Here is a 26,194-nt window from a genome sequence, read left to right as displayed (position 1 = left end):
AGGAGTGAGAGGATGTGTACGAAGCGCCTAGCACAGAGCCTGCCAAAGAGCAAATGCTCAATAAATACTGGCTACATTTGCTATTATTAATATTTGGTAATGACGTCACTGATGTTCCTCCTCTTTGCTGAGGTCATGGTGGTCTGCTTCAAGCCAGATTCCCAATTATGCCCTCTCTCCCCCATCTCAAAAGTTCTTCTGTATGGACACACCCCAGCTGAAACCTGCCATTATGAAAATTTGCTGACATGAGCCAACGGACACTGTAAAGGCACAGTGGGGTTTGGAATCACTGCTCAGGGCCATGGATTTACTCTAATCCCCTACGTTATCAGTCCGGCTCAAACACTGATAAAGTCCTCCCATGACAGCAAACGTAAAGACAGCCTGAGGTCCGCATGGAGGATTTTTATAGGAGAAAAACAAATTACACTTAAGAAAAGTGGCTTCAAACCATAAGAGACAAACTGAGGGTTGCTGGAGGGGAAGTGGGGGATGGGGGCCGGGGTAACTGGGTGATGGGCATGAAAGAGGGCACTTGATGAAATGAGCACTGCGTGTTATATGCAACTGATGAATCACTAAATTCCACCCCTGAAACAAACAATACAGTATATGTTAACTAAATTGAATTTAAGTTAAAAATTAAAAATTTTAAAAATTTTAAAATTTAAAATTTTTAAAATTGAAAAAAAAGTGCCTTCAAATCTGGATCCTTAGCATTTGTAATTCACTTCCAAATAACCTGGATTATACCAAGATGGCTTCCCTGGGTATACACCAAGCTTAAAAACTGGGTAAGTTTCTACCATACATCTTATGATCGGAGATTTAAATATACATTTTTCTCTTTTGCTGTTGTGGCGGGGTGGGGGTGGGGCGTCTCCTATGATGCCTTCCCTCCCACATGAGTTCTCCGGTGGGCACTGAAGTGGGAGCTATTGTTGAAGTCTTTCCCACACTCCATGCACTTGTAGGGTTTCTCCCCAGTGTGGATTCTCTGGTGAATAATCAGACTAGAGCTCTGGTTAAAACACTTCCCACACACTCTGCACTTATAAGGCTTCTCTCCCGTGTGAATCCGCTGGTGAGTGATAAGGTTGGAACGATCACGGAAGAACTTCCCACACTCGAGGCATTTGTAGGGCTTCTCTCCCGTGTGCACTCTCTGGTGTGTGACGAGCTTAGAGCGCTCACTGAAGCTCTTCCCACAGTCCACACACTTGTACGGCTTCTCCCCGGTGTGGGTTCGCTGGTGGTTAGCCAGCGTGGAGCTCTTACTGAAGCTTTTCCCACATTCAGCACATTCATATGGTTTCTCTCCCGTATGGATTCTTTGGTGGCTAATGAGGGCAGAGCTCTTAGAGAAGGTTCTTCCACAGTCAGAACACTGGTAAAGGTTTTTCCCTGAGTTGGTGCTGTGTGGGCCAGAATTCAAGTTCTTACTGGCACTCTGAGGTTGTTCAAGAGATGTCTCTTCTGTAGAGTTCCTGCAGTGAGCACTGAAAGATGAGCTTGGGCCCAAGTTTTCCCCAGGCTCACTGCAATGGTCAGGATTGCCTCCCAAGTGAATTCTCTGATGTTTCAGGAGGTTTGAGCTCTGGTTGAAACTTTTCCAACATTCCCCACATTTATAGGGCTTTTCCCCTGTGTGGATTCTCTGGTGGGTGACAAGATTGGAGTGATCACTAAAGCTTTTTCCACATTCAAGGCATTTGTAGGGCTTCTCTCCAGTGTGGATTCTCTGATGGGTATTGAGGTTGGAGCGGTCACTAAAGCTCTTCCCACATTCAAGGCATTTGTAGGGCTTCTCACCTGTGTGGATCCGCTGGTGGGCGATGAAGTGGGAGCTCCGACTGAAGCTCTTCACACATGTATCACACTTGTAGGGTTTCTCTGCCAAGTACAGGCCTTGATGGTCGATAAGTTTTTCTAAGTCCTCTTCAGAAGAACATTCTTCCCACTGCTCCTGGGGGGTGTTTCCCCAGTGCCCTTCACCTTCACCTTCATTTTCACTGTCTTGCCCCCAGTCAGGAGGGTGGCAAACATCCTCTCTAGTACATTCTGATAAGGCTCCAGGCAGATCCTCAAAAATATCCTGCTCCAAAATCTGGTCTTCATCCTTATGCCTCATCTCAAACCCTAAAACAGACAGAAATGCAGTTTTTCTTCATTCATTAGTTAACATCTATTTATGGACCTTGTGTCTTGTGAATTTAACATGAATTTATATCACATATTTTCTGTTCACATCTTGTAATATGACTAACATGAAACTGATCAACTTTTGGTGCATATGTAAATTTCTGACCTGCAAAGCAGAAAGCGGAGCCTGGAACATGGTGACCCCACCAACAGAGTCATGACGCCCAGGCCATGCAGCCAGCTCGTCGGTCTCTGGCCAACTCTCCCATCCCTCTACTCAATACTGAACACTTCCTTCTTCTAGCACATTCCAAATAGTCTGCATCATGGGAAATTGAATAAACTCTAATTTCCAAGATAAATCCCAGTAAAATCTGGACCTGACTGCTTATCTCATTTGGGGGATTACACAAAGCTAGAGACTGAATCATCTGAGCAAATCACAAATGCTTTTCCTATTCATTTCCATTCTCTCTTATAGTTCAGAGACAAACAAGAAATGAGCTGGCCCCCTTGCTCTCCCTGCATGCTTCTGGATTTTGTGGGCATCAAATTACTCCCAGCTTACCGGTGTCTGGGGTATTAGGACGTGGGACTGGAGATTTGATGGCATCTTCATCTGCCATCTCATCCCAGGCCTGCTGGTCATCAGCCTCGGTATTGCTCTGCCCGGACCTAGGGAGAACTGCTGCCTCCCTGAGGGTTCCCATGGCTCTGACAGCCGTCCGAGCCCTCATCAAGGAGTCCAGCTCCTCATAGAAGGGGCACGTCCCTGGTGGGTGGCTGCTCTTGGCTTTCCGGTAGCTTCGAAGGAGGTTTTTGAATCTGTAGCGACACTGCTCCAGGGTCCGCAGGAAGCCCTGTGCACAGAGCCGCTCTGCGATGGCCCGGTACACCTGGCTGTTCTGGTGACAGGTGCGAAGCTTTTCAGAGAATGGGGACTCACTGAGAATGGTCAGGAAGGCCTTGGTCTCCTCGTAGCCCCAGTGCACACCTGCTGTCAGGAGTGAAGAGTTCAGAACTGTGAGGCATAATGAGACGTGCCTCGGTCATCAGGGTTCAGGGTCCCCTGCCCCACCAAATGCCTAGAACACAGGCCCCTCAGAAATTTTCCTGGCACCCAGGGCCCCAGCAAAGACTATTCCCTTGCTTCTCAGAGGTATGCCACGGGCCTCCCACCCCACCCCCTTCTAAGAGTTTCCATTAATTCTTGAGTCTTAGCTGAAGAGGACTTAGGTGGCCACATTATACCAGGTGACCCCACTCCTCTGGCTTCAGTTGACTGGTGTGGAGAAAGGCCTCAAGCTGGGACCCAAGAGACTTTCTCTATGTCCATGCCATACACATCCTCTATTTTATGAACTTTTCTCTTAACAAACATGGTAACTGAGAATCCCTAGACATAAATGGACTTCAAACAATCTTGCAATAGCATCCACCTGAGGATGCCCTTTCCTTTGGAGGAAAAGGAGGTGGTCTGTTCTCAGGTCCTCTGCAGGTAAATGATGCAGCCCAAGCGGACAGCATGGTGGAGGGGAAAACCACATAAAACTGGAGACAGGAGATCTGGGCTCTGATCCTGACTCTGCCCCTACCTCACTGCGTATCTTTAGACAAGACACTTCATCTCTTGGGCTTCCGTGTTTCCACTTGTACAGTGATTGGGTGTTTCCCAAATGTCACGTGTTCAACTCTATACCATCATGATTTCTGTGACATGTTAAGTATCTCACTCAGTATCTTTCTTTACCTAAATTTACTGTCTGTGAAATCACCAGTTGATGTGCTCATTACACATTAAAATTAAAAGTTCACTCATAACACAATAACCATCCCCACACTCCTAGTGACACACTCTGGCAAACACAGCTAACCCTTGAACAACATGGGTTTGAACTGCACGGATCCACTAATACACAGATTTGGGTTTTTATATACAGCACAGTACTGTAAATGTATTTTCTCTTATGATTTTAATAAAATTTTTTTCTCTAGCTTACTTTATTGTAAGAATACAGTATATAATACATATATAAAGTAAGTATTATTTACGGTACTGGTAAGGCTTGTGGTCCACAGTATGCACTATTAGTTAAATTTGGGGGTAGTCAAAAGTTATACGTATATTTTCGACTGAGCAGAGGGTCAGTATCCTAACCCTGCATTGTTCAAGGCTCACCTGATACTGAATTAGCTCTTTAAGGTTCCTTAAGGTTTTAAAAGTTTGCTTTTATAGCTAAGAAAACTCATTTTAGGAAACTGATCATAGGCGGCAAGAGTAGGAGTTTGGGGACAACCAAAGAAACTTAACACCTTACTCCAGTGGCATCAATCTAGACTTGCAATCCAGTCTATGCCCTGAAGTCAGGGAGCAGAGGTTTGGCTGGCAGGAGAGTTGGAATCTGGATCCACGACACCCCCTTGTTCTTACCAATACGACTCTGGAACAGAGTTGGGCCCCCTGGAATCCTGGGCTCCTGGACGGACTCACCAGCGGCCAGGTCATCACCATTACAGTCTTCTGCTGTTTCCTCAGGCTCCCAGCCTCCTTCCTCCTGCTCATCCATCTCTGCATCGCTATCCCCCAGCCTGGGGAGTGCCATAGCCTCTCCTGGGCCATCTGTGGCTCTGATGGCTGTCCGGGCCCTCACCAGGGCCTCCAGCTCCTCATAGAAGGGGCAGGTCCCTGGTGGGTGGCTGCTCTTGGCTTTCCGGTAATTCCGTAGGAGGTTTTTGACCCTGTAGCGACACTGCTCCAGGGTCCGCAGGAAGCCCCGAGCCCTCAGCCGCTCTGCAATGGCCCTGTACACCTGGCGGTTCTGGTGACAAGTCCGGAGCTTTTCAGAGAAAGGAGACTCACTCAAAATTGCCAGAAAAGTCTTGGTCTCCTCGTAGCCCCAGTGTACACCCGACACCTTCATGTCCTCCGTGTCCCACTGGTATGGTTCCTCCCAGGCCTTTGAGTCTCTCCAGGCCAATGACTGAGCTGGTCTTATTTGCTCATTACCTGGGTTGTAATCTGCACTGTTCCTTTTTCCGGAATTTATAAAGCTTGGATGCCAAAATTCTGGTCCTTGCTCTCGCTGGCAGTTGATACTTGGTTTTGAAACTGGGGGAACTCAAACCAAAGAAAGAAGAGAAATGATTAAGTAGAAATGATACACTGAGCAGAGCATTTGTCCAAAATGCCCCTGAAAGAGATCATTTCCCTGCATGAGGCTAATGATAAATTCCCATGCCAATTCCCCACGTTAACTGACCTGTTTGCTTTCTTCACTTGCTTTCTTTGTTGTAGTTATGAGACAATACACAGAGTGAGTGTTACTGGTCCACAGATGGGCACCTGGCCTAAACTGGCCCAACAAGAATGAATTTAATGGTTGGAGAAAAGGTTTTCCTCTCTCTCACTCATTTGCTCTGTGTGTGTGTTTGTCTGTGTCTCTTGCTAGGAAACTTGTGAGCTCAACTGACATTGGCATCTATCTTCGATTATGACACATGATACTCCAGTGCGAAGCAGACACTGAGGATGGCAGAGCAGAGAGAAAGAACCTAGGTCCACCATGACACTGCTGAGCCACTCTGCACTATGGTTGGAGCATGCCCTCCACTCGACTTCCAAAAACGTGAGAAAATAATTTCCTTATTTTTTAAAACACTTAGCAGCTATGTGTAGAGGACTGCTGTCCCAACAGCTCCTAGCCCTAACAAAACAGGAAGCCTTTAATTAAAATAAATATCTGAAGAAAACCAGATCAGAAGCAGCTGAGAGCTACAAGAAACTTTAGGCTTACTTGGTTCAGCATTTCCCAGTTTGCTGTGAACACTACCTTACCCAGATACCATGGTTTATGTAAAAAAGGAGTTCTACTGTCAAGAAAGCTGCCAACAAGCTTCCCGTGTCTCCCCTTAGCTCCCCTGAGAGGCACACCTAGCACTATCTCCCACTTTATCCCCTTCTTGTGTCTAACCCCTCACACTGACCCCAGGCTCTGCAGGGAAATGGTTCATTTTTGTTTGGCTCCCTGGAGATGCACCTACTGAGACAGGTGCAGGCCATGTGGGCTTCAAGTGCTTTGAGCCCTATGATGCTTACTTCTCACTGTGGTTTAGTACATCAGTCTCATGGGTTCAGCTCACTGGAGTCTGCCCCTGAGAGATGGACCCTGTTTGCTGCAGAAAGGACTGGGTTTCTGAGACAGCCTAGGACCGCCATGGTCAATGTACTGAGGAAATGAGCCCCAAGAGGGTAGGCTCTTGGAAGCCAACCGCCAGCCTCTCTATGCAGGCAGACCCCACGCCCCCCACTCCATCCCTGCCACCAGTGCTGGCCACAGAGAGCATGTCTTCTTCCTGTGTGTCAAGTGCCAGACTTCCTAGAGCCACAAGTCTTAAGGGAGCGACGAAACATTCTTCCGGAACTGAGTGTACCAGAAACCAGACAAGATCTTCCTGAGAGGGAACTATTTCCTTACCTAGGGGCACGCCATTTCCACACCTGTCTCCTGGGGGGTCCTTGCAGAACTCCTTCTCAGCGTGTTTGCCAGGGCCCAGGGCTTCCTGTGAGATGTACAAGACAAGGATGGCAATTGAAAACAGCCTGGGAACCCTAGCAGGCCCCAGGAAAGGTCACGGACACAGGGAGACCATGTGTGAGGCCAGCGTCGTAAAGAGCAGCATGACTGAGGAGAGGCCCAGCAGACTGGAGGCCAGGAGCGGGGCAGCGGCTAACGCCCTCCAACACATGCCCTTCTGCTGAGGGCAGGCCACGGAGAGAGGGGAGGGACGCAGGGGCACAGGCCCAGGAGAAGTCAGAACAGGAAAGAAAGGACAAACAGCAGCTTACCTGGGACTCGGCTGTCACCTCCCAATCTCCAACACTCCCCATCTTCGGGAGAGTAGGGACTCGGGGAGTGAGCACAGCTGAGGAGAAGAAAAAGTCTCTGAAACCCAAGCTCTGGTTCCCAAAAACCATCCCCTCCCAGGTCCAGCTTTCCAACGGCCACTCTTGCATCAAGCTGAGACTGCCTGGCTAGCCAGGTCAGATATTCCCCTTTTACTTCCCTTCTGGAGTGTCTGGTTTCGAAGCAGGCCTGAGAGAGGGCTGTGTGTAAGATGCCAGCTCAAACTCCTATGATCACCAAATGGCCCCAAGCCAACCTGAACGTGCTGTGTGATTCAGCTCAGTGGGGCGTGCCAACATCGCTCAGAGCTTCCTCTTCTTGCACAATGCTCACCTGCCTTACCTCGCAGCGTGGCCATCAGACACCATTCTACCCCTTGCCTTGAATTCTTCACGTCCCTCCTCCCCGTGTGCCCTTCCTTACCCGCTCTAACCCTCTCCCCTCTTCCTTCCTTTTCCCTGATTCTTGGTACTCACCACTCTCTCTCAAGGGCTGTGGCACCATCTTGGTGTCTAGATGCTTGGGAAGGTCAGGGCATGAATTCTTCACCCACTGCTTCTGGCACTGTGCCTCAGGCCAGTGATTCACTGGCTGCAGCTGACAACGCTGAGATTCTTGCATTGCCTTTAAGGACCTGGTCTCTTCTGCACACAAGTCCAATTCCTACACACAGACAGTCAAAATTCCCAATCATCAGTTCAATAAGACCAATTTTGCTAGGGCAGGGAATGCTCTTTTGAGTACAGCTGTGGTCCAGAAGTTCACAGGCTCATTTTAAGATTCAAAGATGACTACGTATGACAACAAAGCCATGAGACCGACATGAGTAAACAGACCAGCACTGATATCACCAAATGACTACTGTTTTGTTCAACACAGGGAGGCTATGCAAGTGTCTCAATGAGGCTGCTATTGTTCCAGACATTTTTGAATCATAAAGAGATAAATCATGTAACATGATTTTATGACATTAAAACATAATCTCTAGATGTCAAAAACAGGCAGTTTCATTTTTAAGGTATCAAAAAAAGATAAAAGTTAACCAGGTATCTGTCAAAAGATAAAAAGAGATATAGCAATAACTTTAAATATAATTGCTCTAAATATTCCTGTTGCGAGGCAAAGAAAATTCAAAAATAAATATAAGAGAAAGGAGAGGCAAACAACTACAGATGGAATTTTAAAATGGAATAAAAGTATGTGCTGTTTGAGAGAGGTCCATCTACTCTTAAAACAGAAGGAGAAGCAGAGAGGAGGCACTGTAACTCAAAAGGAAAACAGAAGAGGTAATTTCGATTTCAATGCAGAAGTTCAGGCAGAAAAGCCCCTCAGAGACAGAGCACACATATATGAAATAAGAAGGAATAATCAATTAAGAGAGGACATTACCCAACACAGCATTATCAATCATAAAGCTCATTTCTTATCCGTCTGTTGGTTCCAAATTCAGAGATGGAGGTGGAGATGTTATTTGCCCGCCCTAAAACCCCAACAAGTAACAATCTCATTGCCTTACAGAAACTTTAAAAAATGTGTTTCAATGTCTTCATAGATATTTTCAATACTCAGGTGGTTTCAAAAATAGAAACTATGAAGGTCTAGTTAGTGAAAACAGCCCATCCCATCTGCCCAGTGTCTTCCTTCTCCCCACTCCTCCCCACAGGAAACCACTGCTCTGCATCCTTTCGGTTTCTGTATATATAAGCATCTACGAATACAGATTCTTATTTCTTCCCTATTTTTATATAAAACATAGCAATTATATACATTGCTCTGAACCTCATTTTTTGATTCAAAATAATAACATCCACCTTCATCAACTTAGTGAGTTTGTGAAACCTATAACTCCAAAACTCTTTTGGCTGATCTGAAAACTCCAATCTTCTCCCCAAAACGGGGATGTTTATCCTTAAGATATATAGGACCGGGCCATAAGCATAAAAAGCCATTCCAGATGAGGCCGTCCACCAATGTAGTGTGTGGTTCACAGGGAGAAAACATCTGCTTACTGCCTTCTTCCGTGGCTGTTTCAGGAAAAACCAAATCAGCCTCTGTTTGTTACAGCCATAATCTTACCATCCGCAGAGAAACTGTGTGACTACGCTCCATAACAATCCTCACTCCCAGCCCGGGCTCCTCCAACTACTGCCACACCTAAGCAAAGATTCTGAGTCCACGGATGGCAATTGTAGACACAGAAAGAAGAAGATTCAAGTGACAAGGAGAAGGAAAGAATCAACAGAATACTAGTTGGGGTATGGATGAATAAAGAACCCACCAAAAATGCCTGTGCACCACACAAAAGCCTGCACATGGATGTTTACACAAAAGCGTACACATGGATGTTTATAGCAGTTTTACTCCTAATTGCCAAAACTTAGAAGCACCCAAGATGTCCTTCAGTAGGTGAATAAAGTGCAGTACATCCAGATGATGGAATATTACTGTGCTAAAAAGAAATGAGTTATCAGGCCATGAAGACACATGGAGGAACTTTAAATGCATTACTCAGGGCAAGATGGCGGAGGAGTAGGAGACCTAGATTTCGTCTGGTCTCAGGAATTCAGCTGAATAGGGATCAAACCATTCTGAACACCTACGAACTCAACAGGAGATCAAAGAGCAGAGTAGCAACAACTCTCTGAACAGAGAAGCAACCACTTTCTGGAAGGTAGGACGTGCGGAGAAGTGAATCCGAGGCGATATTCGGGAGGATAGACGGTGGGGGAGGGGGCCTCCGTCGGCCGCTTCTGGCAAGTGATAGAGCCGCAGAGCACAAAATCGGACCTTTTAGAAGCCGGCTCCGCTGAGGGACGTCGCTCCAGTGGCTAAGCGGGGGGTGGAACCCTCGCGGGACAGTGGGGTCTCAGGACCCTTGGGGTCACAGAAAGACCGGGGGAGCCTGAGTGCGCCAGAGCTCCCAGGTATCGGAGCGGGGAAGCCAGCTGCAGAGACGGAGCTGAGGCGCAGGCTCTCAGCTCGGGGTTGCCATAAACTGTGATCCGCGGCCCAGTCGGGCCACTGCTCCTGCAGCAGGGACCCAACAGGCAGCAGATCCGGGGAGACTCCCCTTCCTTCCCGGGGAGGAGCGGCGCGGGAACGCACCGCAGGGATCTGCTGGGTTTGGAGACTCCACACGGGGTCGGGTGCCAGAGATACAAACGCTCGGTCACAGGCTGGGTGAGCACGGAGTGCGGCCGGAGACCAGGGACAAGGGAGTGACTGCTTTTCTCTGGGGGCACACTGAGGAGCGGGGCCCTGAGTTCTCAGCTCCTCCGGGTGGAGATTGGGAGGCCACCATTTTTGCCCTGGTCCTCCAAGGCTGTACGGAGAGCTTGCAGGGAACAAAAGCTCCTGAGATCAAACCCGAGCAGCTTGCTTAGCCCGGACCGACAAGGGCGGAGCAATTCAGCCTCCAGCAAAGACATTTGGAAACCACAGTAACAGGCCCCTCCCCCCAGAAGATCAGCACGAACAGCCAGCAAGCCAAGACCAAGTTTACCGATCAAGGAGAACGGGAGAAATCCAGCGCTAGGGGAATACTGCACATAGAATTCATGGCTTTTTTTTACCATGATTCATTAGTTCATCAAAGTTAATTTTTGTTAACTGTTTTTTTTTCTTTTTCTTTTTCCCTTTTTCAACCAACATCTTATCGATCTCTTTTTAAAAAAAAAAAAAACATTTTTTATTTTTCATTTTTAGAGTCATATTTTATCCCTTCATAGTAGTTACCCTTATTTTTGGCATATATATATAAGTTGTTCTCTCTTTAAAATTTTGAGATAGTTTCTTCTAACAGATAAAAATATACCCTAAATCACTAGTGTATGGTTCTGTTCTAGTCTCCTGCCTGATCACATTCTCTCCCTTTTTTCTTTTTTTTTTATCTTCTTTCTTTTTTCAAACAACTTCTTATCTTATCAAGTCCTTTTATAAAATCTTTTATAATTTTCATCTTTACAGTCATCTTCTATCCCTTCATTGTATCAACCCTTATTTTGTACATATATGTCTTTCTTCCTTTAAAATTTTAGGAGGCACTTTTTTCTAACAGACCAAAATATGCCCAAAATCGAGTGTGTGGCACTGATCTATGCACTAGCCTGATCATATTTGATCACATTCTGCTTTTTTTGTATTGTTCTGTTTTTGTTTTTATCTTTTTTTATTCTTTTTTTTTTTCTCTTTCTTTTTTCTTTCTTTCCCTTTCTTTTCCCCTGGTTTCAGGTCTTTTCTGATTTGTATACAGTATATTTGCTGGGGACGTTGTAAACCTGTTAGCATTTTGTTCTCTCATTCATCTATTCTCCTCTGGACAAAATGACAAGACGAAAAAAATCACCTCAGCAAAAAGAACAAGAGGTAGTACCGTCAGCCAGGGACCTACTCAATACGGACATTAGTACGATGTCGGACCTAGAGTTCAGAATCATGACTTTAAAGATACTAGCTGGGCTTGAAAAAAGCGTGGAAGTTATTAGAGAAACCCTTTCTGGAGAAATAAAAGAACTAAAATCTAACCACGTCGAAATCAAAAAGGCTATTGATGAGGTGCAATCAAAAATGGGGGCACTAACTGCTAGGATAAATGAGGCAGAAGAGAGAATCAGTGATATAGAAGACCAAAAGATGGAAAGTAAAGAGGCTGAGAAAAAGAGGGAGAAACAACTACAGGATCACGAGGGCAGAATTCGAGAGATAAGTGATTCGATAAGACGAAACAACATTAGAATAATTGGGATCCCAGAAGAAGAAGAAAGAGAGAGAGGGGCAGAAGGTATATTGGAGCAAATAATAGCAGAGAACTTCCCTAATGTGAGGAAGGAAACAGGCATCAAAATCCAGGAGGCACAGAGAACCCCTCTCAAAATCACTAATAATAGGTCAACACCCCGACATCTAATAGTAAAACTTACAAGTCTCAGAGACAAAGAGAAAATCCTGAAAGCAGCTCGGGAGAAGAGATATGTAACCTACAATGGTAAAAATATTAGATTGGCAACAGACCTATCCACAGAGACCTGGCAGGCCAGAAAGGACTGGCAAGATATCTTCAGAGCACTAAACGAGAAAAATATGCAGCCAAGAATACTATATCCAGCTAGGCTGTCATTGAAAATAGAAGGAGAGATAAAAAGCTTCCAGAACAAACAAAAACTAAAGGAATTTGCAAACATGAAACCAGCCCTCCAAGAAATATTGAGAGGGGTCCTCTAAGCAAAGAGAGAGCCTAAAAGCAGCAAAGATCAGAAAGGAACACAGACAACATACAGTAACAGTCACCTTACAGGCAATACAATGGCACTAAATTCATACCTTTCAATAGTTACCCTGAATGTAAATGGGCTCAATGCCCCAATCAAAAGACACAGGCTATCAGATTGGATTAAAAAACAAGACCCATCCATATGCTGTCTGCAAGAGACTCATTTTAGACCCAAAGACACCCCCAGATTGAAAGTGAGGGGGTGGAAAACCATTTACCATGCTAATGGACACCAAAAGAAAGCTGGGGTGGCAATCCTTATATCAGACAAACTAGATTTTAAAACAAAGACTGTAATAAGAGATGAGGAAGGACACTATATCCTACTTAAAGGGTCTATCCAACAAGAAGATCTAACAATTGTAAATATCTATGCCCCGAACATGGGAGCAGCCAATTATATAAGGCAATTAATAACAAAAGCAAAGAAACACATTGACAACAATACAATAATAGTGGGGGACTTTAACACCCCCCTGACTGAAATGGACAGATCATCTAAGCAAAAGATCAACAAGGAAATAAAGACTTTAAATGACACACTGGACCAAATGGACTTCACAGACATATTCAGAACATTCCATCCCAAAGCAACGGAATACACATTCTTCTCTAGTGCCCATGGAACATTCTCCAGAATTGATCACATCCTAGGACACAAATCAGGTCTCAACCGGTACCAAAAGACTGGGATCATTCCCTGCATATTTTCAGACCACAATGCTTTGAAACTAGAACTCAATCACAAGAGGAAAGTCAGAAAGAACTCAAATACATGGAGGCTAAAGAGCATCCTACTAAAGAATGAATGGGTCAACCAGGAAATTAAAGAAGAATTAAAAAAATTCATGGAAACCAATGAAAATGAAAACACAACTGTCCAAAACCTTTGGGATACAGCAAAGGCAGTCCTGAGAGGAAAGTATATAGCAATACAAGCCTTTCTCAAGAAACAAGAAAGGTCTCAAATACACAATCTAACCCTACACCTAAAGGAGCTGGAGAAAGAACAGCAAATAAAGCCTAAACCCAGCAGGAGAAGAGAAATCATAAAGATCAGAGCAGAAATCAATGAAATAGAAACCAAAAGAACAGTAGAACAGATCAACGAAACTAGGAGCTGGTTCTTTGAAAGAATTAACAAGATTGATAAACCCCTGGCCAGACTGATCAAAAAGAAAAGAGAAATGACCCAAATCAACAAAATCATGAATGAAAGAGGAGAGATCACAACCAACACCAAAGAAATACAAACAATTATAAGAACATATTATGAGCAACTCTATGCCAGCAAATTAGATAACCTCGAAGAAATGGGTGCATTCCTAGAGATGTATCAACTACCAAAACTGAACCAGGAAGAAATAGAAAACCTGAACAGACCTATAACCACTAAGGAAATTGAAGCAGTCATCAAAAATCTCCCAAGAAACAAAAGCCCAGGGCCAGATGGCTTCCCAGGGGAATTCTATCAGACATTTAAAGAAGAATTAATACCTATTCTCCTGAAACTGTTCCAAAAAATAGAAATGGAAGGAAAACTTCCAAATTCATTTTATGAGGCCACCATTACCTTGATCCCAAAACCAGACAAAGATCCCATCAAAAAGGAGAATTACAGACCAATATCCTTGATGAACATGGATGCAAAAATTCTCACCAAAATACTAGCCAATAGGATCCAACAGTACATTAAAAGGATTATTCACCACGACCAAGTGGGATTTATCCCTGGGCTGCAAGGCTGGTTCAACATCCGCAAATCAATCAACGTGATACAATACATTAACAAAAGAAAGAACAAGAATCATATGATCCTCTCAATAGATGCAGAAAAAGCATTTGACAAAGTACAGCATCCTTTCTTGATCAAAACTCTTCAGAGTATAGGGATAGAGGGTACATACCTCAATATCATAAAAGCCATCTATGAAAAACCTACAGCAAATATCATTCTCAATGGGGAAAAGCTGAGAGCTTTTCCCCTAAGGTCAGGAACGCGGCAGGGATGTCCACTCTCACCACTACTATTCAACATAGTATTAGAAGTCCTAGCCACAGCAATCAGACAACAAAAAGAAATCAAAGGCATCCAAATCGGCAGAGAGGAAGTCAAACTCTCACTCTTTGCAGATGATATGATACTTTATGTGGAAAACCCAAAAGACTCCACCCCAAAACTGCTAGAACTCACACAGCAATTCAGTCAAGTAGCAGGCTATAAAATCAATGCACAGAAATCAGTGGCATTCCTATACACCAACAACAAGACAGAAGAGAGACAAATCAAGGAGTCGATCCCATTCACAACTGCACCCAAAACCAGAAGAGACCTAGGAATAAATTGAACCCAAGAGGCAAAGGATCTGTACTCAGAAAACTACAAAATACTCAGGAAAGAAATTGAAGAAGACACAAAGAAACGGAAAAACGTTCCATGCTCATGGATTGGGAGAACCAACATTGTGAAGATGTCAATGCTACCTAGAGCAATCTACACATTCAATGCAATCCCCATCAAAATACCAACCACTTTTTTCAAAGAAATGGAACAAATAATCCTAAAATTTGTATGGAACCAGAAGAGACCCCGAATTGCCAGAGGAATATTGAAAAAGAAAAGCAAAGCTGGCGGCATCACAATTCCGGACTTCCAGCTCTATTACAAAGCTGTCATCATCAAGACAGTATGGTACTGGCACAAAAACAGACACATAGATCAATGGAACAGAATCGAGAGCCCAGAAATGGACCCTCAACTCTATGGTCAACTTATCTTTGACAAAGCAGGAAAGAATGTCCAGTGGAAAAGACAGTCTCTTCAACAAATGGTGTTGGGAAAATTGGACAGCCACATGCAGAAGAATGAAACTGGACCATTTCCTTACACCACACACAAAAATAGACTCCAAATGGTTGAAAGACCTAAACGTGAGAAAGGAGTCCATCCAAATCCTAAAGGAGAACACAGGTAGCAATCTCTTCGACCTCAGCCGCAGCAACTTCTTCCTAGAAACATCGCCAAAGGCACAGGAAGCCAAGGCAAAAATGAACTATTGGGATTTCATCAAGATAAAAAGCTTTTGCACAGCAAAAGAAACAGTCCACAAAACCAAAAGACAACCGACAGAATGGGAGAAAATATTTGCAAATGACATATCAGATAAAGGGCTAGTATCCAAAATCTATAAAGAACTTATCAAACTCAACCCCCAAAGAACAAATAATCCAATCAAGAAATGGGCAGAAGACATGAACAGACATTTTTCCAAAGAAGACATCCAAATGGCCAACAGGCACATGAAAAAGTGCTCAACATCGCTCGGCATCAGGGAAATCCAAATCAAAACCTCAATGAGATACCACCTCACACCCGTCAGAATGGCTAAAATTAACAAGTCAGGGAACGACAGATGTTGGCGGGGATGTGGAGAAAGGGGAACCCTCCTACACTGTTGGTGGGAATGCAAGCTGGTGCAACCCCTCTGGAAAACAGTATGGAGGTTCCTCAAACAGTTGAAATTAGAGCTACCATTCGATCCAGCAATTGCACTACTGGGTATTTACCCCAAAGATACAAATGTAGGGACCCGAAGGGGTACGTGCACCCCAATGTTTATAACAGCAATGTCCACAATAGCCAAACTGTGGAAAGAGCCAAGATGTCCATTGACAGATGAATGGATAAAGAAGATGTGGTATATATACACAATGGAATATTATGCAGCCATCAAAAGGAATGAGATCTTGCCATTTGCAGCGACGTGGATGGAACTGGAGGGTGTTATGCTGAGTGAAACAAGTCAATCAGAGAAAGACATGTATCATATGACCTCACTGATATGAGGAATTCTTAATCTCAGGAACAAACTGAGGGTTGCTGGAGTGGTCGGGGGTGGGAGGGATGGGGTGGCTGGGTGATGGACATTGGGGAAGATATGTGCTACGGTGAGCGCTGTGAATTGTGTAAGACTGTTGAATCACAGATCTGTACTTCTGAAACAAATAACGCAACATATTTTAAGAAAAAAGAAAAAGAAGAAGATAGCAGGAGAGGAAGAATGAAGGGGAGTAAGTCAGAGGGGGAGACGAACCAGGAGAGATGATGGACTCTGAAAAACAAACTGAGGGTTCTAGAGGGGAGGGGCTGGGGGGATGGGTTAGCCTGGTGATGGGTATTGAGGAGGGCACATTCTGCATGGAGCACTGGGTGTTATGAACAAACAATGAATCATGGAACAGTACACCAAAACAAATTATGTAATATATGGTGATTAACATAACAATAAAAAATTTTTAAAAAATGCATTACTCAGTGAAAGAAGCCAATCTGAAAAGGCCACATACATCCTGTATGATTCCAACTATGTGACACCTTGGAAGAGGCAAAACTATGAAGACAGTAAAAAGATCAGTGGTTGCTAGGGGTTTGGGGAAGGGAAGGATAAATATGTAGAGCACAGAGGATTTTTAGGGCAGTGAAACCACCTTCTTTGATACTATAATGGTGGATACATGTTGTTATACATTTGTCAAAATCCACACAACTACAACCTTAAGAGTGACATCCAATGTAAACTATGGACTTTGGGTGATAATGACGTGTCCATGTAAGTTTACCGATCATGACAGGTGCGCCACTCTGGTGGGGAATGATGTGCATGTGGGCTGGGGGGACAGGGGGCATATGAGAAATCTGGGCACTTTCTGCTCAGTTTGGCTGTGAACCTAAAACGGCTCTAAAAAATAAAGTCTAGGGCGCCTGGGCAGCTCAGTTGGTTAAGCGACTGCCTTCGGCTCAGGTCATGATCCTGGCGTCCCGGGATCGAGTCCCGCATCGGGCTCCCTGCTCGGCAGGGAGTCTGCTTCTCCCTCTGACCCTTCCCCCTCTTATGTGCTCTCTCTCTCTCATTCTTTCTCTCAAATAAATAATCTTTAAAAAAAATAAAATAAAATAAAAAAATAAAAAATAAAGTCTATTTTTTGTTTAAATGCCTATGCACCTGATGGGGAAAGAGGTTCTGGAAGAGGTGACGACAGAATCAACAAGCCAAAACCCACCCAATAGCAGAGCTGAAAGATCTCTTTGAGGAAAATATCTTGGACATTTAACCCAGCAGCACCACTTTTTCCAGGCAGTTCTCTCTGAGGAACGTAGTTAGCTGGTTAAGTCTTGGAAAATTTTCACTTGCAGAAAATGTAACTGAGCCAGGTACCCTGCAGTGTAATCACAAGCTGTAACATCTGTGGGGGCAGGGAGCTCCTTTCCTACTTATCCATTTGTTTGGACATCTGTGAGCACTCAAGAGCAGGGAGAAAGTTAAAAAATAAAAATAAAAGTCACAGGAAGATAATACATCATAGAGAACGTTCCATTACCTTACTTTTTTTTCCCCAATTTTAGAAGCAGTTCAATCTTGCCTCAGCTCATAGGGGTATAATTTGAGAACTCTTGGTCTAATCCAACCCTCTCATTTTACACATAAAGAGTCATAAAGACCCTGATTTAAATTGATCCTCATCTCTGGGTCTCAAGGTCTTCATCTTCCAGCTCTGAAGTCCTAAGACTTCCATTTGTTTTTTCACTGCTACTTAAGATGAATAGCTGGTTTCTTTACAAGAAATAATATGGGAGGGTGGGCTGGCATATTCAAATACGGTACACTCTCTCATACTTAGTTCTGTAACTTCAAATAGGACACTTTCTGTGTCTTCAGTTTGTAAAGGAATCCAAAAAACCAACCCACAGACCACAAACCGTTCTTCCCCTGATCTCACATCTGTCCAGAGCTTTACCTTTTACAGAAAACCCCTGCCATTTGCAAGGGATGTTCTCAAACCTATAATTTCCCCCAACAAAATGTGATTAACTATAACATCAAAAAACTACTGACCACGTAACCAGGGGAAGCAACAGGGTTCTGCTGAGATGAAGGTTCTGGGCAGCTGGCTCAGCCCGTAGCCAGCTCAAGGACTTTGTTCCACATATACCAGCTCCAAAAGCAGGATTCAAAAAAAAAAAAAAAATGGTGCCACAGAAAAATTATCAATGACATCATGGGCCTTCAGTCTCTTGCAAACTATTGAAACTGTGAATGTTAAATCCACGACGCTTTCACTTCCCTTATCTCGGCTCTACCACTTACTTACATAAATCTAGGCAAGTTCCTTACCTCTTTGAGCCTCTATTCACACAGCTGAAAAATGGTGGCAGAACAGCACCTACCTTCTTGGGCTGCTGTGTTGATGAGATGAGCAGTACATATAGAAAGCTGAGAACGGTGTCTGACACACAGTGAGTGCTCAGGAAATGTCAGTTACTAACCCATTTGAGCCTCATGCCTCAGAGGTATTTTAGTTCCCATGGTTTGGCAGATGAGGCATCTGTCGTGTCATAGAAAGAACATCAACCTTGGAACCTGAGGATCTACGTTTAGGCTCCAGTTCTTACTGACTGAGCTCTGCAAGCCACCTGAGTTTGGGGACCTTAGTTTAATCTACACAATGAGGATGATGATGCTACGTCTGTCCACCCAGATTTCTGCTATAAGCACCCAAAGATTTCATCACATGTGAATCATAATACAAATCATCCACACTATGAATACGGTCCCAGGAGGCAATCTGGGCAGTGGTTCTGAACGTGGTCTTCAGCATCAGGCTGCCTGAACATGCTCTATTGTCTGGGGCTGTGTGACCTCAAGCCGACCACCTAGCTGTCCTCTGCCTCAGTTTCCTCATCGGTAAAATCAGGGTAACAGTACCAATCTCATTAAACCTTTGACAGGATTAGATGAGTTAATACATGGAAAGCACTGAGAACAGTATCAGGTACACAGCAGTGCTCAGTAAATGTCAGCCGGTCAATAACAACAACAATCACGATTATTACCGCTGTGGTTTCAGCAATCATTAAGCTAATCACAGCCCCGCCGCCCTGCCTGACCCACTCCTTGGAGGACAGACTGTTTGCCTCACCCTCTGGCCTGCAGCCCGGACTTCTCGGTGCCAATCCTCCACCAGGGCCACTGCCTCCTCGCCACTCTCAGGGTGGCGTGCCTGCACCCAGGCCTGGACCTCCCTGGGTAAGATAGTCAGGAACTGCTCCAGCACCAGCAGCTCCAGGATCTGCTCTTTGAGGCGGATCTCCGGCCGCAGCCAGTGACAGCAGAGCGCCCAGAGCTGGCTGAAGGCTTCATGGGGTCCCGCCGCATCCCTGTACCGGAACTGCCTGAAGCGCTGGCGGGAGGCCTCGGGGCCAGGGACGGGGTCACGGTCCTCCTCCCGGAGTCTGGATTCTGATCTCCAAGAGTCCCCCTCCAATTTCACAATCAGGAGTTCTTCAGGCTCCGGTCGGGGAGAGGCCTGGGTCTGGGGTTCTAGGGCCACGGCCATGGTTGGTGCTGGATACCTCGCTTCAGCTGGACTGTTCTTGTTTAACGTCTTCCTGCATCTAAGGCGTGTCCTTCAAGGGGCTCCTAGGAGAGGCAATGCTCCCTAAGGCTCTGAAGGCAGAGAGACAAAGGACAGTGTAAGAGGACCCCCGTACCTTCCACTGCCTTTACCTGCGGCGGGGGTGCTAAGAGAGGAATATGCATAAGCGGGGACCCAAGCCAGCAGCCAGCAAGCCTTGGAGGACAGCACAGCATGAAGTCCTCTGGGATGTGCCAGAACACTGTATTCTGGCATCAAAGCCTTCATCATTAAGCATGCCTGCCTTCCTCTACGCATGCCCAAAGTCTGACCTTTCCTCAAGGTGGGTTCCAAATGTCACCCCCTTCATAAGGCCTTTTTTCCCAGACCTTCAACTCTCCCCTAAGGGTGCTCTCCTCACAAAATCCTCTCAATCCACACTCCCTCTTGGCCAACCCATCCATTTGGCATTTTTCACCATCTCAAAACTGATGACTCCCAAAACTCCCACCAGGACCTGCCACCACACCTCCAGACCCCAAATCCAACCATCTACAGGACATTTCCGCTTGACTGTCTACTAGGCACCTCAAACTCAGTGGGCCACAAACTAAATTCATCTTTTTCTCCCACAAACCTGTCCTTCTGGAGCTCTCGACCTCTCCAAGGCACCACCTTCTTTTTTTTCTTTTAAGATTTTCTTTGTTTATTTGAGAGAGAGAGAACACACAAGCAGGGGGGGAGGGGAGAGAGAGGAGAAGCAGGCTCCCCACTGAGCAGGGAGCCCGATGAGGGGCTCGATCCCAGGACCCTAGGATCATGACCTGGACCAAAGACAGACATCCAACCAACTGAGCCACCCAGGCATCCCAAGGCACCACCTTCTATCAAGTTACCCACACCAGAAACCTGGTCATCATCTCTCTCCAACATCCCCCACATCCAATTCATTACCAAGCTGTGCCCTCCTGGCCTTCTAGGAATCTATACCCCCAATGCCACCACTTCGAGCCAGTGAGTAGCCATGCTTTTCACTGCATCAGCCTTCTAACTCATGTCCCTGCCTGCTCTCCCCTCACCCCAACCCGGGGTTCTTCACACAACAACCAGACTAGCTCCAAGTCTGACCAGGTCACTTCCTGCTAAATACCCTCGGGTGACCTCCCACATCCCTCAGGATCAAGTGCGAACCTTGCCCACGTCCCCACCTCATCTCTTTGCCACACTCCCGCTGGTCAGGGCGTTCCAGCCGCAGACCTCTGAACCCTCCCACGGGCTGCCAGCAGTCTCCTTTGGGAAGTGTTCTCCCTTTCTTCACCAAGCTAGGTCTCAGCTTCAACTATACTTTTTCCAAGAGGCCCTCCCTGTGCCCTGAAACAAGATTCAGTCCTTCCTGTGCCACCAGCTTCTACGCCACCTCCATTTGCTCCGTTGTTCTCTTACCCACGAGATCATAAGCTTCCTAGCACAGTGCTCAGCACACGCAGGAAGTGCTCAATAAACAGACAATGGTCAACTCACGATGGTGACGTGTCATGAAGCAAGAGTTAAAATTAATCCCCTGCTGCACACACTAGATTTTTTTTTTAATGACCTTCTTGCTCATGCCAGAAGGAATTCTCTTCTCTTTATTTCCATCAGTGTCACACAGGCCACATTCTATGTTGTGTTACAGGGGTGTGTGTTTGTGTGGCCCCAGACGGATGACAGCCGGAGGACAGGACTATAGTTTGCCCCTTCCCTCCCCTACCCCCAAAATAAGCGTGGTGCACGACGCACAGGAGGCTCTGAGTAAATGCTTGCAGAGTGGACATCTGGGGTTGCTTCTTTTACACAATGAAGACTGACGACACTCATGCTGGCTTATCTGGAAAAATGAGCTCCTTGTGTCATTCCCAACAAGTCCAGATGACATAAAAAACACCCACTCAAAGGAGGCTATTAGCTACCCCCAAGTGGGAATGACACAGCTGAACTGAGAATGGAGGGGGGGTAGTATTTAGATTTTAGGCCATCTGACTGGACTGCCCAGAAACAAGGCAAGGACAATGCAAAATAAAGCCTCGTCCTGAAGACCTCCACATACACAAGGAGGCTAGGAACAAAACTCATGAGCACCTGGCAACCTCCTCTTTGTCCTTCAGCTACCAGGTCATGCCCTTGTCATGCCCTGCCCCCATCCCTGCTCTCCCAGAATCACCGCCCCACACCCATGTCCCAAAGCAGTTGGCACATGCCTCTACTATAGGTGTCCTTCTACACCATTGTAGTTCCCTGTTCTGACCTCTGACAGCCCCACTGCATTGTATTATTAGGGCCAGGACTCTATTTTACCCATTTCTGTATCCACAGTGCCTAATAAATAGCAGGGCCATTTGCTGTTTTGTTGCCTTTTATGAAAATGGTAAATCTGGTACATCAAAAGCCTAAGGGGCTATGGAAGGTCCATCATTTATACTAAGCTAAAGAATTAAATCTTCATGAAATTTCTTTTGTAACCACAACCTTAATCATGCACTAGTCCAAAACCTTTTGTGGTGCTCTCTCACACAAGTCATTCACCACCAGTCATTTACAGAGTCCTACTGTGCACCCACACTGTCCTGGTAGCTGGAGAGCCACCAGTAACTGGGAGAGACAGTCTCTACCTTCATGAAAGTTACACTGTCATGAGAGAGACAGTCAATAAGTAGCAAAGAAGTCTGCACTCCTGCACCGAGAGAACAACATTACAACAAAATAGGCAATTAGTAGTTTTGCCAGGCCCAAAGCCCAGGGTCTCAGGTAATAGGTATTTTCTTCTGGGAAGACTTGAAAGTCCCAAAGGTTAGTTTCAAATACAAATCTGAAAGCTTTTTCTGCTACTCTCTTAGATAATGAATAGTGGCCTATCCACAGAGGGAGGTCAATACAGTCAGCAAATAGCAGGGTGACTTTACACAGAGCTGATGGAAAAAAAGAGACAAGGGCATTCAACAGTCCTAAGACGACCACGAGTATCCGGGCCACTCGAGGATCAGCAAACTCAAAGAGTACCCATCTACTGAGTGCCCATGAGGCGCCAGCCTGCTGCGAAGTGTTCCACCTTCATAATCTCATTGAATCCTCCAGGCAAGCAAGAGGGTGTCATTGCTGTGGAGCTGTACTACACTGATCTGTAACTTACTCATGTGAAACTGCATGCAAACACCAGAAAGAGAAAGAAAGCACGTAATTTAAACAGTGCAGTCAGTTCCATTCACTAGGTGTCTGTTCCAGAATGAGCATGACTTTCCTGGTCCCCAGGGTGGTCTGAGTTCCCTCAGTCCTTCCTTTCCAGGCTGTGAGCAAAGTATGTTTCATACGGCCGGTCCCTAAACACAGGCCAACTCTTTCATCTGACATTCAAACAAGGAAACCCAGCTGCGCTGGTTAGCTTATTGAAAGGCAGTGTGTTGGTTTCTAAATGGCTCCTTGCCAAAGGATTTTCAAGCTGAATGTGATTTTTGGCTAAATGTGATTTCCACCTTCTGTGCTGAGTTTAGAATATAATTATCCTGTAACGTATGAGTCCACATCCTCAATTTACATATAGGGACCCGAGCTTCTATGAAAAGACTCACTTAAAGTCACACAACTAGCAAGCAGCAGAGTTGGGACTCAGCCAAGATTCATTCTTTCACTCGTTTTTCTTAACTGCACCATACAGCTTCCTCTAGGTTTGCCAATCACCCAAACTCCTGAGAAGATGGTATGAGAGTGGAAAGAACATTAAGGCAGGAGGGAGCAAATCAGGGTTCCAGTTCCACTCATGCCATTATCAGCTGTGTGACTTTGGACAGGTCATGTGGCCTCTGCAGCTTACAGCTTGACCCTACTCAGCGCTTGCCCCAGATTCCCCAATTAATATGATGGGAGCAGAGCAAAGGGAGAGGAAGACTAGAATCAGTGGCTACACATTTAAATGGCTACAGGGGCCAGGGAATGTAAATGGGTACATGAGTGGAGCAGGGGCTGTGACTAACTATGGAGCACTAGAGAGAACACTGGCCCAGTTCCCAGGCCTTCTATTTTTTCCAAGAGAAGCTAACTCTGGATTTTTAAATATTGGCAACCAACTCAAAATTGTTTCAAACACCAGGACTAAATAGAGGATGATGACAGGCTTCTTTCAGCATGGACTGTCATCACTTTACCATCTTTCAGCTAAATGATCTCAAAGGTCTCTTCCAATATCCTAGAAGACCTAGAAAGGGTACAGGTTCCCCCTAAGCAATGAGGGATCGGTGTTGACTGGGTCAGGATCCCTTTACAAACACAGGGAAGCTGAGGGGTATCCTGGCTCCTGGGGTACTAAGTGTGGATGTGGACATAAGGAGCCCACCCGCTGACCAGTGAGTTGGTAAGAGATCTGCCCCAATCCCATGGCAAAAGCCAAGACTGGTCTGTGACTTCCAAAGAAGAAACCAGGAGTCCCCAAAGGCTGTCAAGCTTACTGGGCTGATGGTCCAGGCTACTGCTTAAAGTAACTTGACCTCACATTTAAGGGATTAAACCAGGGAGAGCAAATGGGTTTCACATAAAGCACCAACTTCAGTCAACTGCAGTAAGGACTCTGAAATCCGTGTCAATATGTGTTGTCACCAATTAGCTATAACCACCAGACACAGGAAGGAGAAGCGGCAGCACACATTCTATGTATTTGCCACCCCTGGCTTAAACTCCCATAGGTAATGAATCAGCACCCAGCAAAGACAGCCCTGACAGGCAGGAGAAGACTAAAAGCTCATGCCCCTAGAAACCCACCGGAAGTAGCAGCCTTCAAGACTGGTATAGCAAAGCTCACCCTAGATTGTCATTATTCACACATGCATCAAGTATTCAAGTGTTTACTGATTTACTTGATTTACATCAAGTATTTACAACCCTAGGCTGGACAATAAGGAAATGGAGGTGACTAGGAAACTGTCTCTGTCCTGGAGATGCTTATGGTCAAGTGGAGGAGACTAAAAAAAAAAAAAAAAGTCACAGACAATTATGATCAAATGTGGTAAATGCAGTAAAAAGGTCTGTGGGAACTGGGGTTGGGGGGTGACTTAATCTGCTTAAGGGAACTGAACAAAGTAACATTCGGGTTCTCTTGACAGACAATGGGGCGACAAAGTGTACTCTGAGCTGAGAGAACAGCATACCTAACGGTGGAAAACTAAACAGCCTCTCCAAGAGATGGGGAAAACCAACCAGTCCTGGAGCATGGGGTGCACAGGATTAGGCTGCAGAGAGAGTTTATGAGAGTCTTGACCATCAGGCTAAGGTGTCTGTACTTAATTCTACAGGTGATGGGAGCCAAGAAGGTTTTTGAGCAGAAGGCACAGTCAGATTTGTGGGTTAAATAGATGACGCTAGCTACAATGTGTCTGTCCAGGCTGGGGAGGTCTTCAGCAAAAAACCCGACCAGAAAGGGGCTGGCTGATTCAGGACACATTAAGGAAACAGAGGGATCTGAAGATCCTGGATGTGGAAGAATGCAAGAAGAATCAGAGGGTGCCTGGCTAAAGTGGACGACGGTGCCATTCACTTCCATCAGGCAGAAGGAAAGAAAGAGCACTGGTTTGGGGCCGAACACAATAGCCAGTCCCACCTACTGGGTTCCAGAGGTCACAACCATTAGGGAAAGTGTAAGGGGGTATCAAATCGGCTGTTTGTCGAGGCGGTCAGGTAGAGGCTGGAACACTATTTTTAAGGTCGGGCTTCAAGCTCAGGCCCTTTTCACTTCTTGCCAGGGCCCGAGAACCCTCTATCCTTCCATCTGTGGTCTCCAGACCCTTCTAGGACTCTACCGCCTCCAGAACTTCTCACGGTCTCCTCACCTAAAGACCTTTCTACGAACCTCCTCACTCCCAGGGTGTTCTATCTCCCCGTTCATCCCCGACCCTTCTATGACCCTTCCCATCTCCGGACGCTTCATCCTCTGGCCGCCCTCACCCCCACCCCCACAGAAAAGCTTCTTTCTCCCCTCTCACTTTCCCTGCCCTCCCTGGGACACCACCACCTCCTAAGCCTCCATCCCAGAGCCTGAGCCTCGACTGCCCCCGCCCCGCCACCCGGACTCACCCACCGAGACACCCACTTCACCAACAGGGCGGAAGTGCTCCGGGGTTCGCGCAGGGAATGCTGGGACGCGGAGTCCGCACCGCGCCACCCCGGGAATGGAGCCTCTGAGACTACAACTCCCAGAAGGAACCGCGCGAGCGCCGATGGGCGGCCCCCTCCGTTTGCTGCTTGTCAGATGTCATCAGCCAATAGATGTGTCATCTTCTCCCGGTCGCGGGCGCCGGAACAAATCGGAAAAAGCGTCTATTTGTGGGGGCGGATACTGTCACGATCCCGGTCCTTCTACAGGCTCCGAGATTATGGCACCGCCCAGTGGGCGAGCACTCCAGCCGAAGGGGCGGGGCCTGCTGCAGGAAAGAGCGGGGAGCGG

At 46.0% G+C, this 26,194-nt stretch overlaps 1 protein-coding gene across 5 annotated transcripts; it reads right to left on the bottom strand.

Moving 5' to 3' along the window:
- Nucleotides 1-599: 599 nt before the first annotated feature.
- On the bottom strand, nt 600-25,892 carry ZSCAN20 (zinc finger and SCAN domain containing 20). Of its 5 annotated transcripts, none has more exons than XM_027582269.2 (8): nt 25,829-25,892; nt 19,297-19,823; nt 7,526-7,712; nt 6,992-7,068; nt 6,621-6,705; nt 4,577-5,263; nt 2,714-3,142; nt 600-2,142 (listed from the first exon to the last, which is right to left on the bottom strand). In XM_027582269.2, the coding sequence occupies exons 2-8, from the start codon at nt 19,711-19,713 to the stop codon at nt 887-889; spliced, it is 3,138 nt and encodes a 1,045-aa protein (XP_027438070.1). In that variant the 5' UTR covers nt 19,714-19,823; nt 25,829-25,892; the 3' UTR covers nt 600-886. The 5 variants fall into 5 exon arrangements, with proteins under 5 accessions (XP_027438070.1, XP_027438061.1, XP_027438079.1 ...); XM_027582260.2 differs by having other exon boundaries at nt 25,825-25,873; XM_027582278.2 differs by having other exon boundaries at nt 2,714-3,139; nt 25,825-25,873.
- Nucleotides 25,893-26,194: the final 302 nt, after the last annotated feature.

Source organism: Zalophus californianus, chromosome 4, assembly GCF_009762305.2.
Source record: "Zalophus californianus isolate mZalCal1 chromosome 4, mZalCal1.pri.v2, whole genome shotgun sequence".
Classification (NCBI taxonomy): domain Eukaryota; kingdom Metazoa; phylum Chordata; class Mammalia; order Carnivora; family Otariidae; genus Zalophus; species Zalophus californianus.
The sequence above is the reverse complement of the archived record's forward strand: the minus strand, read 5'-3'. Positions and strand labels throughout refer to the sequence as shown.

Excerpts from the sequence above, each read along its gene's own strand:
- ZSCAN20 (XM_027582269.2), bottom strand. The coding sequence starts at position 19,713 with ATGGCCGTGGCCCTAGAACCCCAGACCCAGGCCTCTCCCCGACCGGAG. Across the intron at positions 7,069-7,525 it reads ACAGCCCTTGAGAGAGAGTG|CTGTGCTCACTCCCCGAGTC; the intron begins GTGAGTACCAAG and ends TCTTCTCCTCAG. Across the intron at positions 6,706-6,991 it reads AGGTGACAGCCGAGTCCCAG|GAAGCCCTGGGCCCTGGCAA; the intron begins GTAAGCTGCTGT and ends TACATCTCACAG.